Source organism: Brachionichthys hirsutus, unplaced genomic scaffold (genome assembly GCF_040956055.1).
Source record: "Brachionichthys hirsutus isolate HB-005 unplaced genomic scaffold, CSIRO-AGI_Bhir_v1 contig_197, whole genome shotgun sequence".
Lineage (NCBI taxonomy): Eukaryota > Metazoa > Chordata > Actinopteri > Lophiiformes > Brachionichthyidae > Brachionichthys > Brachionichthys hirsutus.
In genome coordinates this window covers 45,701-60,195 of record NW_027180342.1, presented here as the reverse complement: position 1 = coordinate 60,195, position 14,495 = coordinate 45,701, and the positions used below count along the sequence as shown (strand labels likewise).

Here is a 14,495-nt window from a genome sequence, read left to right as displayed (position 1 = left end):
TCTGATTCATTTGAGATACTGCCATTGACTGCAAACACCTAGCAGACACACATGGAGCAAGCACTGAATCCTGATCTCTGACACAAAAATCACTTTGTTCCTTCAACAAACACAAATAATCTGATATGGCCTTTCAATTTACGACACGCCATCAATCTCGACAAAGAAGACATGAAACTGCGCTTTTATTTTCGTACGGTTCCCTTGCTCTCCTTATTAAAAGCTAAATCAAATGGCACTACAGTACATACGGAGACACAGAACTGGAACATTAGATCTGATCCGAAGGCACGTGGCTGGGAAAGAGGAGGAAGAGGAGGAGGTTGAGGTGGGCGCTGAGTGGACCAGAAGCTACTTGAGCAGGGCACGATAAAGGAGGAGGGAGTGGGCGGTCTCTGTCTCCTGCTCCATATAGAAAATCAAGTCCCTGAGGTTGACACGAGTGACGCGTTGCCGTGTGTACTGGCGCGATGAGGTGGATGGGGAGGAGGAGCTGGCCAGGGAGCCCGTCGTGCTGCCCGAAACCTGGAGACAGGGGAGAGGTCAGAAGGTGCGGTGAGGTGTCACTCTGCATCTAAACATTCACACTGTACAATTCTACACGTTATAGATTATTATTGCCTTCATATGCTCTATTACTATGATTACAGCTACTTCTCGGTTTCGTCCAGCGACAGAAACAATTCAAGGACTGAGCATATGAATCAAAATACATCACATATCACTTAAAACGATGGGCGTGCATCAGCAACGTGTGAACAAGGGAAAAGAATCCAAACTGGCTGACTTGCACAGCAACAATGAGCGTTCAATATGTCTGCTGAATGACATGTTTCAAAATGACACGATGGATTTTAGTGATGTTTAGATGTGGTCACCGATCATGGCGGCGCCTTCACCCTATGCCCTCTCCGTATGCTTGGGGCCCCTATGCATGCATGATGTGTGTGGTTGTTTCAAGAGGACCTTGTACTAGGATGAAAATGGAATTTTGTTATGTTTTTGCAGTGTAAAAAAGTGTAAAGCACAAGTGTAATGACAATAAAAGCTAATCTTACTATCTTCAGGTGCAGCATAGCGTTCAGAAGGATTCTCTTTAACTGGCTAAACACAAGTGGCACGCTCCAATGGGGAGGAAGACATCCATTTATCTGTGTGCTCATAGCGCTACACTTCACCCAGGATAAGAACAGATTTTCCCTCTTAACGAACAACGCTGCTGACATAGATGTGAGCTGACGTCTCGCTGTGAAATGCAGCCCTTGTTGCCTGCATTTGATCCAGGAAAAACATGAACGATAAAAGGAGAATGTATACAGAGGCCGACACAAATCAAGAGACGTATTTACGTTTGGACACAGAGAAACAAACCCAGCCAGTGCCCACTTGAACACAGATGAAGAGAAATGAGACGGACATTTCAGTGAAAAACACCCTCTCATAATTATATTGATTGCACCACTCTGTAAACACACAGTACACACAGGCCTTAATTGCAAACATATGATGGTTATGAATTTACAAGAACCAAGCAGAAGTCCCTCCAGCTCCCGCCCCCTCATACTCGTCTTGGATGCTGGATGATGACTGAGGCTAGCCAGGCTTACCTCCACCACACCAACCGGCCCAGGCAGCCATGGCCTGCAAGGCCAACATTTAAATACAATTCTGTGTTTGTAATTAAATACATTCTCATTTATATGTTAATATCATTTTCCCAACAAAATTCGAATTGCTGAAAAAATGTGCTTCTCCTGGAATTTTATTTGATTTATTTTTCAATTTGGAATTGCTGGCCTGTTTACAAGCAGTGGACGTGGTCTACAATAAATACATGCCAGCAAAGCCAGCTTCTGCACGACACAATAGCTGCCTTTCTTAAATTATATATATAATTTAAGAATATACATAAAATATACATAAATATACATAAAATATATATTATCACTTAATCATGCCATGTGAGAAAGCAGGAGATGTGCAAATATGGAAAACTCATTACAGCCTGCAGCCCAACAATCCAACACAGCAGTCAAGTTGCCTGGCACCCCTACACTAATGGTCATGGCAATTTATTAAATACTTTTTCATAATTAGGGATATTTTATTTGCATTTAAAATAATGTTTTGTAATATTCATAACATTTAAGGAAGTGGAAAAAAACCCTACTTCCCACCAAGCTGTCTGAAAATCTGTCAATTAGTATTTGCCTAATTGTGCTGGTAATTTTGTATGTAGTAGTACAAATAAAACGTATGTTTCTGGCATCAACGGTTAATATTAAAATATTTCAACTACAGAGTTTCACTAAACATAGACTGCTGTTGGTCTGAGATGAAATATTATCCCATTAATGCTGGAATTAATGCTGGAAGGGCCACAGGTCAAGGCACAAGTGGGTCCAGGATCACCTGGGGCTTACCAAACCTCACTTTAGTGAGCAGCCGTGGCCTCATCAGGTCAATGATGACTGACCACATGTGAAAGATGAGCCTGCCTACCGCCATGCCAATTACTGTCACTCACAAGAAAGCCCAGTGACAGTGCCACAGATTTAACTAATCAAAGCCATCCATCCACCTGGACGGAGGGACGGTAGGTAGCCATAGGCAGTCGTTGCCGGCGTGGTTTGCTAGCCGCAGTCTTGGTGCGGAGGAGGAAGACGGCAAATGTAGCCAGACATTGCTGCTCTTGTAGTGTGTCACAGCTCCCAGAATGCCTCATTCCCTTCAGGGACAGGGCCAGCTTTACGTGATCCAAACACAGACAGAAAGGTCAGCGCTTGTCCAGAAATTCGCTCAATACAGCCTCCCGATTCTCTGTCTTTATGTGCCCTCCATGTGCCAAGCAAACAGCATTGTGTTGTTGTCAGTAACTATGGAGTCTGATCTCTCTCGCAGGAAATCGTGTTGTGTAGGAGGGGGTGGGAATGGGAGGGGTAAACACCAGCACCAAACCCAGCAGATGGCTGAGTGTCAGTTAAAAAGGAAAGTGAGATATCAACAACCATGCTTTCCTTGTCGCTAGCAATTACGCGGTAATTGTGTCTGAAATTCCATGAAAAACAAAATGGCAGGCTTTGTGAGGTCACGGTGGATGAAGAGAAAAAGTAAAAAGAGGAGAAAAAGCAGGCGAGCAGAGGCACAAATAGAGGGAGAAGGAGAGCAAATCCTAAAGTCTCAAAATCAGCTTGGCCCGAGAAAGATCCATGAGGCAAAAAACAGCATCTGTCATTTTATCTGTGATGGGCGCTCGGAGGCATTATGTCATATGACATATCCATCGTACAGAGAGCGCAGGGATACTTCGATACATCTCTTCAGACATTTGACTTGTTTGGAGCGAGGGACAGAGACAAAAACAGAGAGGAGAGGAGAGGAGAGGAGAGGAGACCTACATGTTACGTCTTCTGTTCTTGTGTAGTTTGTCGTATAATAAAGTACAGTATGTGGAAAAACAGGATAAAAGACAAACTAAAGGGAAGACAGATCTCTGTCCTTCTCATTCTGACATGAGAATCAGCCACTGAACCTTAAAGAACGCCTTCGACTTCATTTATTTTTGTAGCTTTCTTGTTTTCCGGAAATGCGAAAATAGATGTGAACTGCAGTTTTTTGTGAAAGTCCATTTGTTGGGGACTACCGGTATTATCACTGACATAAAAAGCTTTCGTATTTGTATTTACAAAGGTTGTATTTGTGTTGCTTTTCTAGCGTAGTATCCATTGTAAGAGCTGCGTGTCATCTGATGCCTGGGATCAGAAGAGGCTTGTTTCATTCATTACCAGAGATGAACAACTTAATTTACATAATCCCAATAACGATAATAGCCAGCTATCATGTGCTAAATGAATGACTCGACCACCATGTTATCAATTCTTTGATACAACCATGATGCTCAGGAGCAGAAACAAATCAGGTTTGATTTTATTTTTTACGTCAGCAGGTCACACCGCCACAACATTCACTTCAAGCAAAAGGGGACTAACTTCCTTTTCACGTTTTTACTCTTTCTTTCTCTCAAGCCAGTTCCTGTACTAGTGTCCACCAAAAGAGGTGGCAGATCTTGTGTGACAACTTCTGATGGCTGCTTATTCAGATTACAGTTCAGACAATACGTAACTGTCACAGCCCTGTCCCGACCTTCCACCTCACATGTACTCAGATGCGCTCTTCATCACTTTTACAGATTCCACTGCTGTCTTTTTTTTTTTGTCTTTATTGTATGTCTAGAGAAGGTCGGAGTAAAATAAAGTAAAGTAAATAAACAGCAGGCAGCTGCAGCGATGCTAGTCGGTGTCTTGAGGAATTTCCATTCAGTCTTTTAATGTGACAGAAGGGAAAGTGAGTCGGGGGCATTGAGGAGTGGTAAGGTTCTTGCTGATCTGTGGCTTTGAACCCTGAGTGGCACCTGTGCCTTGATGCCAGAGCCAATATTGGATTTGGCCACGTTCACACCTAAGGGCGCTGGGTTAATGGCTCGCTTTGCCAGGCACACAAAGCAGCACGGCCCTGTACTGGCCAAACTGCTGTCTCAGCACTTCACTCCTCACAGCAGAAGTTGCAGACGTGGGAAAAGAACAAAAGCACACACATGCTGTTTGTACCGGTACCTGATGACACCCAAGTTAACATGCACTTAATTAAAACCTGTTAACAATATTTGATCAGCTTTCATGTTGAAGAGAAAAAGCCCAGGGAGAGAAACACAAAGAAATAGAGTGTTCCAGGATACAATAATACGTCATATTTGTTTAAACTATGGCACTAGAAATCTGTTTAAATTCTGATGTCTATGCTGAGGTATATTGTGTATAGCACAACAGAGGCCGACTGTTCACGGACTGTTCAGCGTGATTCTGGGGCTTGCAGGTAACTCAGCTACCCCCCGATGGGCACCCCCTCCTAAAGAGTAACTGATAAAGCTGGCTTCCACGCTGCCTGGTAGACTGGTTGAAGGGTCTGACTGACTGGTGCCTGGGTGACTGACTATGCACCAGAGTGCAAAGTTTTTCCACATGTTCTTCTCCATGCCACATTTCAGCTGAGGAACGCTGTCTTATCCTTTAGTGTTTACAGTGTGGAGCCCAGCCGTGGGAGTGCAGCCCAGTTTCATCTCCTCACCCGGACTGAAGCGCCACTCCTACGGCCGCCATTAATCAGCAACAGAGACTTTCTCTCTCTCTCCCCGTCTCTCATGTCTCCGTTTTCTCGCTCCTCTACGCCCACAGACATGTTAGATGAGGCCATTCTGAAAGAGTTAACAGATGTCGGCTGATTTGCCCCAGGCGTTCTGACATTGCCCGAGTGATGCATTTGATGTGGAGTTTATTCAGCTCCAATAAACGTACAAAGAATTAGAATAATAATTCACAGATGTATGTGCGCAGATTATATGCTGGATCCCGTCTTTAGAGCAGACAATGCAGCCAAGATTAATAGGACCATGGGAAAGGGATGAAAAGGGTTTTGGTTCAGGAGGGGTCATGGTGGCCTTGTAGCACTGCTCTCTGTTCATGCACCAACACAGGTGGCCTTGTTCCGATCACAGGTTCCTTTTGCATGAAAAGCTTGAACAAGGAGCCATTGTCATTGTCCTTGTTTAAAGAGACTGAGCAGAATGACACACGTTGGCTGAAAACAGCGTTCTTGTCTCATACATGCTTTCGATATTCTGTCATTTTCTGATCAACAGAGACACGGGGGAGAATGGGAAAACCACAAAGCGTGATAGGACTAAAGTGTAGCTTTCTGACCATGGGGGGAAAAAATGAGGGAATTACTTGAAAAACAAACAACTTCTATTTGGTTCAGAGCTAAGGAACAACAAATCTCAAAAATGGCCAGTTGCAGAGCAGCTTAATACCCACATAAACCATAAAAAACAGCTACACAGCTCCATGGCAATGCATAGCAACCGTGCAGAATTTCAGTCAAGGAGAAAGAAGGCAAAAAACACCTTATTACTTCTAACTCCTGCAAGCCATTTTGGTCTCCAAAGGTTTTAGAGCGCCGCAGGCCATGTGTCTGCAGTGTTTCGGGAAATGACTTGCCTTCGCACGAACACTGCTATGTTCTGCAGCACTGCTGCCCCCCAGCATCCCCGCTCAATTTCTGTTTAACCCCCTCCTGCCTTCCCTTATTCTGACTCACTGCAACCGAGAGCTCACACCCAAGCAAAATACTGTCACATTGTTAATCCTCCAACAAACCAACGCAAATCATACCATCTTTTTTTCTTTTTTTTTTAACGAGGTAACACATTAACTGCATGTTAAATTTGGTTACTTAAGCATGTGATGGCTCTTAGCAAACGTGGCGCAGAAAAGGTGTAAGGTTACACTGAGCAGAGAAAGACGGAGCATAAAGCCCCCTACTCCGTTCCACTTGATCTACTACAATGTGCGACACACTTGAGTGTGTATCGACGGTGGATTAAATCTGCAAACTCGTTGACACAACACATAATTAAAACATCTTGCTTGAGGTCAGGAATTTTCTAATTAGTAGTGTACTGACAAAGCTGCAATTCCATCGCCCTGAGTTTCAAAGTCCACAGGTTACTGCTAAGATGAAAGCCGACCCTGGAGCACATTTCTACAGGGCTGCTCATACAATTTCTCAGAAGACAGTCACAGGGTCACCAAGCTAAGCAGTGTGCTACTTCTGGAACCTCGCTTGCAAACAAAGAACTTCAACAACCCTCCCATTGCATCTTAACCCGGGAGAAACAAACGCTTGTGCTAAGGCAACGATAGATGCAGAAATCCTAACATTGTTTATAAATCTATTTAATTAAAATGCTCTCAGCCTGAGCAACTTGTTAAATACTACAAAAGGTTTCTTCGCTTCGTCTTTTCAGCTGAAGGTGGCAGCTGAAATGGTGTGTTATTACCACACCATCTTAGATGGTGTGGTAATAACATACGATAATGCCTTCTCTATCCAAGCTGAGATGGAGATCCTGAGATTCTCACCTCAGAATATTTGGTTGAGTGTTGGGCTTGGGAACCCCAGAACTGTGTCTCTGCTCTTTACATGTGACATAGTTCTATGCTTCGTCAGGCGTGAGACGCGGGCGGCAAGAGTCAGCGCCTCCAAGTCTCAGGTCATGGTTCTCTGCCAGAAAATGAACTGTTGTCTGTAGTTTGGGGCGGGTTGATGCCTCCAATAAAGGAGACTATATACTGGTGGGCAAATAAGGATGATGGAAACTGGATATGTATTTGTCTCAATAAGAAAAAATTCAATGGAACATTAAAAAAATTATTAACAGGCTGTGATAATAACAACTTTATTTGCATTCTCCTTTTCCGCCCTTAAACCGCTATTAATCTGCGGTTCTTACACAAGTTCCCTATTATTCTTACAGTTTTCAAATTCCTGACTGTGGACTGTTTAAGAATACAATGGTACTTATCATATAAAACAGTTGTCGGCAATTGGTGGCAAGAAGAGAATAAGATTGTAAACATTATCTTAGTTATAAATCAGGTTCACATTGCACTTGGTCCTCAGTCTATATGGCCTTAGAAAATAATCATGTAAGTACTAAGATTGGAAAACTGGCTCTTGAATACCGTGCTCCACACAAGCGGAACAATCTGCAGAAGCTTGTAAAATTAGATGAGCTGATCCAATTTAATCAATTTAAGTCTCTTTTGATGTGTGGCATGAATGTGTGTGCTCTCTCTGAATCGTCCTTAGTCTGTTATGGCTTACTGTATTGATGTTACTGTATTCTTCCTCTTTTGCTTTATATATATATATATACATATATTGTAATAATGTATGTGTGCAATTGCTCTTTTGTTATATCCTGAATATTATATTGCATTTGTAATGTTATCAGAGCACCACTGCGAACAAAAGGTTGCTCATTTGTACTACGGATTTCAACCAAAGGTTAAAAAAAGAAGAATTCACATATTGGTTGTTGTTATCTTTTACATGAATACAGAGACCACTTATAAGAATAGCACAACAAGCAGTATGGCAGGTAATGCAACAGCAATTAGGATAATGCTGTTGTTATTGTAATTTATACATGAGCTGTATTTGTCTAAAAATCATCTAATTACTTATAATGAAACTAATAATGTTTTAAATGCCTTTCTTCATATGCTTCCCATGAGAAGAGCAAATTTAACAAAGCAATAACAGCAGCGTGCTTCATAACCTGGACAATTAGCACAGGCCAAGTATCTTTAGCTACATAAAGTATCAGAAGTAGAACTTTTTCTACATTAAATATTGAAGGCGTTTCATATATAAAATGAACCCAATTAAAGTTAAAATAGGAGAAGTGTAATGAGTCTCAAGTCAGAATGCATGTCTTCAGAACTATTCACTAATGAGCCCTTGTTGGTTTTGCAGACTTTACTTTCAATGGTGTGGCACTGTCATTTCTGCTGGGTTTAAATTTTTAATTCAAGTTGAATGAGAGAGTGGCGACTGAGTTAATAATCAAGGCACCAGGGTGTTTTGCAGCCGATGGATCGCTGGGAGAAGTTACAAAATGAGGCTTGTGGTCTGCCCTTTGATGTCTTTGCGAAACGTTCAAAATACGAACGAACCAGTTAACAACAGCTTATCAGTTCAGAGTGGTATTGAACACAAATGACCACACTACGGGGAACGCATCCTGCAAATGGCCTAATTAGGGAAAAGAGAAGGCGACCAAAATAGCGTGACATAGAATAATACAGAATCTGAGCACTAAGAGGCACTGATGTGAGAATGAAGTCAGACAATGACTTGGGAGACCATCGTTCTGCGAACGTGATGCATGCTGAACTGTCAGTCTTCACATAAATCCTCATATGAGCAGTGAGACATGTCACTTACAAGAAAGGGAACGCACCAAGGGGCCACACTAGATGTGCAGATGGAGGAGATTAAAAGGCACATTTACAGCAGAGGTTCACACCATGAAACTGCCCTTGATCTCAAATTGACATAAATGGGACCATTTTTGACATAATTTAGCCATCACACGCTCGCTTATCCCCTTGCACCTGATGTGACGCCAGCTAAATATGAGTGGCAGAAAAATGAAGAGCAGGTTGAATTAAAATCCAAAATCCAATTCTGGGTAAAGAATCATGTTTTATACAGATGGCCCAGAAAGATGAAACTTTACTGGAATATTTTCTATGTCTGTAGAGTGCTTCTGTGAACATTTGTGACCCCCCCAGTGATATTGTGTTTCATCCAAAAAGCTTGAAAGGGTTAGAAGCTCACAGAGTTTTCATAACTATTTAAAAATAAAAGTTTCCTTTAACACTTTAGAAATGTGGATATGTTAATGTAACTTTAATATGAAAATAGTAGTAATATTCCGTTCTGCTGAAAAGTATGATGCAGACCGAGAAGTCTGCTTGTTCAACAATATGGTACATTTAGCACTACACTGTAAAAATTAAGATCATACAATATTCTGTCAATTATTGTTGAGGTGTAATCAAGTCAAGCAACATCACACATTTTGGACTCAGTGAAGGAGTTCATCACTACAGTCTTTGAAGCACTTTCCTGGAGGCCCCATTCCTCCCATTAGGTTCCTCTTCCACAAGCCCAGAAGGCTTCCGTCCTACCTGCACAGCATTTTGGCAATGTGCTTTGTTCGCTCTGTATAACAGCATCATTTTCCACGCAGCTGTGTGTGTGTGTGTATAATGCATATCTACATATTGACTTGGTTTAAATCCACACTCTTGTCTGCCATAATAATTACACATCTTGCAAAAGGAAGTGCTCAATTCTCGCTGCACCTGAGGCGGGCAGCTGCAGGAGCTGCCCATCGGCGCCCATCAAATACACCTCCGGCGCTGCCTGGTATCCAAACAGCTTCAGCATGCACCCACAGCCATTGCCTTCCATTGTGTAATGGTGGCTTTCTGTTAGACTCAGTGAACAGAACGCACCAAATGCAAGCCAGGTTAAATATGCTTTCTGTGTGCTGCAGGAACAAAGCTGTTGAAATAGTGTGGACAGGTAATAAAGGCAACAGGGGCCTGCTTTAGAGTTTTCAAGGAGTAAGACCACACACACACACACACAACTGCCCTCACCAAAAATACACACTCGTATACAAACACACCACAAAGCCGTGTTGTGTAGAGACAGGCCGGGCCAGTCAGTATGTTTACATTGCGTGGCTCTTTGGACCTTTTTGTATGTGTATATAACAATCTTTCAAAAAGACCAGAAATGTTTCTCAGCCAAACCACATCTCCTGGTCTGAACTGTCAGAACACTGATGTTGGTGATTCAGGCCATATCCAGCCATTCACAATGCGCAGTTCTGGCAGTGAAGGGTGCTCATTAGTCCAACAAATACATAATTCATGCAATCTAAAAAATATATGTGATCATAAATCAGAATGGGAATAGGAGACACAGAAAAGCTAAGGTTCTCTGTTAATGCCCATTCTATGTTTCTGGAAATTCAAATGGAGGTCACATGTTGTTATTTCAATGTACATGATGTTCTATTGTCTTTAGTATACCATAGAGCATCATATAGTTTTCAATGCAATGTAAATAGATGTAAATTGAGTGGCCCCATCCAGGAAACTTGGGAAACATTAGGTTATACTCCATACTAACTGACAAGAACAGCACACTGCTGGGGACATACATTATTTTATCCTCTCTCCATTCAGAACTGATAACATTCATGATCATAGCGATGTCTGAACTCTGCTGAGATTATTTGTCAAAATCGCCAAAATTTCACAGTTAATTGGCCTCCCTAATTAGCACAGGATGTCTAATTCCCATTACAGTCAGTGTGCTAAATGGTAAAGCTTTAGTAAGCAGATGACATTGCTTCTCTTTTGAGCAGAGAGACTCCCTGTGCAGGCAGAGCTCCACTGTACATTACACACCCAATGATCGATTCTAAATCTTAATTAGGGAAATGACAAACAAGCAAGGGGACTTAATGAACTATGTACCTTGTCAAACAGCTGGCTGATTATATTTATTGAGACATACATTAAATGTAATGGTTTGGGCAATTAACTGTAAACCAAATTGTAATCTCTGAGGGACATAAAGGGGTCAGAGAGGCGAGCATCATGGCAAAAGACCTAATAGAAAGCAGCTGACAAATATTTGTTATGCCCAGAGTGTCGATTGGGAGACCCTGTGATTCAGGAATAAAGATATCATCACTCCCTTTTGAAGAGTCCTTGTCATTTATTGTCCTTATATTATGGTCACACTGTAATAACACAGGGTACAGGCGCTCGATGCTTTACTTGCATCCTTGTTCTATTTAATGCTCTGAAAACAATATAGAAACATAAAAAATTGGGCAGAGTCTTATCATCAGTGCCTTTTTTCATTGCCATCCATTTCAAACTTTTTTCTAAATTGGTCAAATGGAAAGCAGTGAAAAGCGAGGGGGGAAAAAATTAAGCCGAACCGAAAAGTGCGACTTGGATTTAATATTTTATAATTGCCAAGGGACATTCTAAGATCAATGAATTTTTGCCCGGGACGCACATCAGAAAGAGATGTACTTCAGTCTTTTTAGGGAACATTGGTCTATTTAATTCCAGGGTGTGATGCATGTGAAATATGCCTTCCATGGCCTGCTTCTTCGTCCCCAGGCACTGCTGCAGGCAGACATTACCACTTTTAATGGGCCGCCATGAGAAGAGGCAAGTCAGCCAATAACCCATCCTCACTAATGGATCGCCCTGTTTGTTCTCTTTCACCATTTTGTGAAGCCAATTTTAGATGTTCTGTTAAAAAAACAAAACAGATAAAAATGTATCACAACTACATTTTAGCACAAAAATGATGACAGGAAGGGCCCTTAGACTGAATAGCAGAAGAGAACTGTATTATTCAAGCAATTTAATTTAACCATCTTTGTCGAATAATGTAGCTGGTGGTTGGTACATGTTATGAGGGGTAACTCAAAAAAACCTGGGTGCCAAAATGGGGTCTAGTAGGAGAGGAAAAGATGCTTCTGGGCCCAGCAGTAAACAGCTTTAACAAAAATAATACAGAAGGTAAATGACAGCAGTAGATTTACAGGGGAGAATGTTCACCTTCAGACTGACTTATCATCAGCTGCTGAACCAGACAACATCATCCTATATTTGTTATTATATATATATATATATGTATTATTAGTTCACAAACTAAACCTGTACTTAACAATCAAAATATTACAATTTAAATGCCTGCAATATAGTACGATAATAATTTTTACTGCTTTCTTTTTCAAAGCTCAACATTTGACCACTGAAGATGATGAAGATGATATAACAATTGGAATTAGTGGAACAAACCTTTATACCTAGCAATGAGAAAATGCACGGCTCTTTGGTAAAGATAGCGCTCTTCTGCACAAAGCAATCAGAGTTAAACCTAACAGCCGTGCTGGAGGTTATACTAAAATGCCAGAAAGTCAGGCAAAGACACAGGAGTATCTTAAGTGAGCCATAACAGAAAGAGCTCTACAGGGTTCCACGACGGTTGAACTTCACAGTTTCACGTGCTGACAACTTCATCAACAGTACTTGCAATGTAAAACTCTCAAATCAAGCCAAAAACACGGTGAGATTTAGAATTTGTCCTCCAGGATTGTGGAAACACAAGCAGGGATAGAATGGTAATGGCGTGATTGAGGCACTTTCTCTGTCTGTCCCTATGAGTGGTGATGGCGTGGGATGGGTGGAGTGGGCTTGCACAATGCGGTATAGCACAGCATGGGCCCCAGAATGTTGGGATGTCCCCAAGTCCCTGGCCAGGAGGCTAGCTAGAGACCAAGCCATTATCTGTGCGCCTCCATAACAACGAGGCGGAGAGTGGTAAAAAGGCAGCATATTCCATTCTTCAGAAATTTAATTATATCAAGATTAACAAGGGAGGTAATTAATTTCTTTTAAGATGGTATCTTTCAAGTGCCTGGGGCTCAACTTTGTTGTCAAAACTGTATATTTAACCGTTATTTAAGGGCAAAGTTTTAAAGGCAGAAATGAGGGGGATCACAATTTTGCCATGAAAATTGATAAGTGGAATGTTCTAATCTAAATAGGAAATTTATAGTGTTAATAATACGTACATTTATGTTCATATATAGATTAAAATTGATGATGAAGATGAACCACCAAAAACTAGCTGCAATAACTGCAGTTGAAATAATTTCTTGAATGCCCATTCACAATTTCTTTTCGGACCATTTTCTGGTTGCACTCTTAATTCGAGGATGGGCAAGCGTAACGATTTTTTTTCGAGAGATGTTCTCACACATATCAAATGGGGTTTTCAACAAACCTTTTGTGTGACTGAATAGAAGTGGATCAAACCCAGTTTGAAAGACAACACGTTACATCCCATTTAGCTACATGTACATGAAAGACGTTCCACTGCCAAAATTGTCTTTCTTGTTTGAGAAAGACCGCTATGCAATATTACAGAGACATGTCAACCAAGACAGTCCCTGCACTGAGAAAAAATAAATACAAATGCATGCATCGTTTCACACTTATGATATGGCTGTATTTAAATGCTTTAACCCATAGTCCACAGTGCAATAACCACTGGTGGCAACCGCTGTGCTCTGCATTGTGGAGGGGAAGGGAAAGTTGGCAAAGTGCACTGTTTTAAAGTTCTAAGAATGCATGGCATCGAGCCAAGGAGCCCCTGTAACCATTCTGAAGATTCAACTCCGTCTTTTCTGTGTCCTCACTGGAAGTAGAGAATTGCCTTGAGATGTAGAGTCAAACTAATATTACAATCTTCTTGACATTATGAAACCAATATCAGCCTCTCTGTGCCCTCTTTAATCATATTTATGTTACACGAAGAGGAGAACCCACATGGGAATCCAGATGCTTCATTACAGCCTGATATACGTCACGCTAAATATACTGTATTATACTTAGGATCCAATGCTGCATTAATTAATCAAATAAACAGTCAGTGTGTAAGCTAATGATGGGTTAATATCAGCACACCCCATGGATTTAAGAGAAGTCTTCATATAGTCTGAAGCAAAAGTGGAGTGCTGTTTGTTTAGGCTTTTAAAGGTTCAAGTTAGCTGTCTGTTTCACACAAATCTGGACTGTGTGTTTGGTTTAGACATGGGGAGGAATAAGGGAAAACCAAATACTATCTCCAAACAGACTGGCAGCAGAGAGGGCGAAACGCCGAGATGGAGGAGGAGGAGGAGCAGCACATTTCCACCGTGCTATGCCTTCTACTAGCATTTAGTTGGCCCTTCTCCTTTTTAACCAAACAGCCTCGTTGGTCCTACTCCTCTGAGTCATTATCCACTCCCACAGCTCCGGAACCCTTGTGCTCTGGAGTTTCCTGTTTGTCTGGCTGAAGACCTGGCCATCTTTCTCCCGAGTGGCACACTTGGAGCGATGCAAGAGAAGGAGGAGGAGGAGAAGAAAGCACAAGAGTAAGGGACAGAGGGGAGGTTGGCGGGGGAGAAGGCAAAGGGAGAGACACTGAGCTCTCCCGAG

General features: G+C 41.8%; 1 protein-coding gene across 1 annotated transcript in view; it reads right to left on the bottom strand.

Moving 5' to 3' along the window:
- Positions 1-351: 351 nt before the first annotated feature.
- The window catches only part of LOC137913735 (transcription initiation factor TFIID subunit 4-like), a gene marked incomplete at its 5' end in the record, with an annotated part of 59,734 nt that continues 45,590 nt past the window's right edge, over positions 352-14,495 (bottom strand). The window contains one exon of the mRNA XM_068757367.1: positions 352-525. Within this exon, the coding sequence (XP_068613468.1) occupies positions 352-525 (174 nt within the window). The remainder of the gene's footprint in view (positions 526-14,495) is intronic.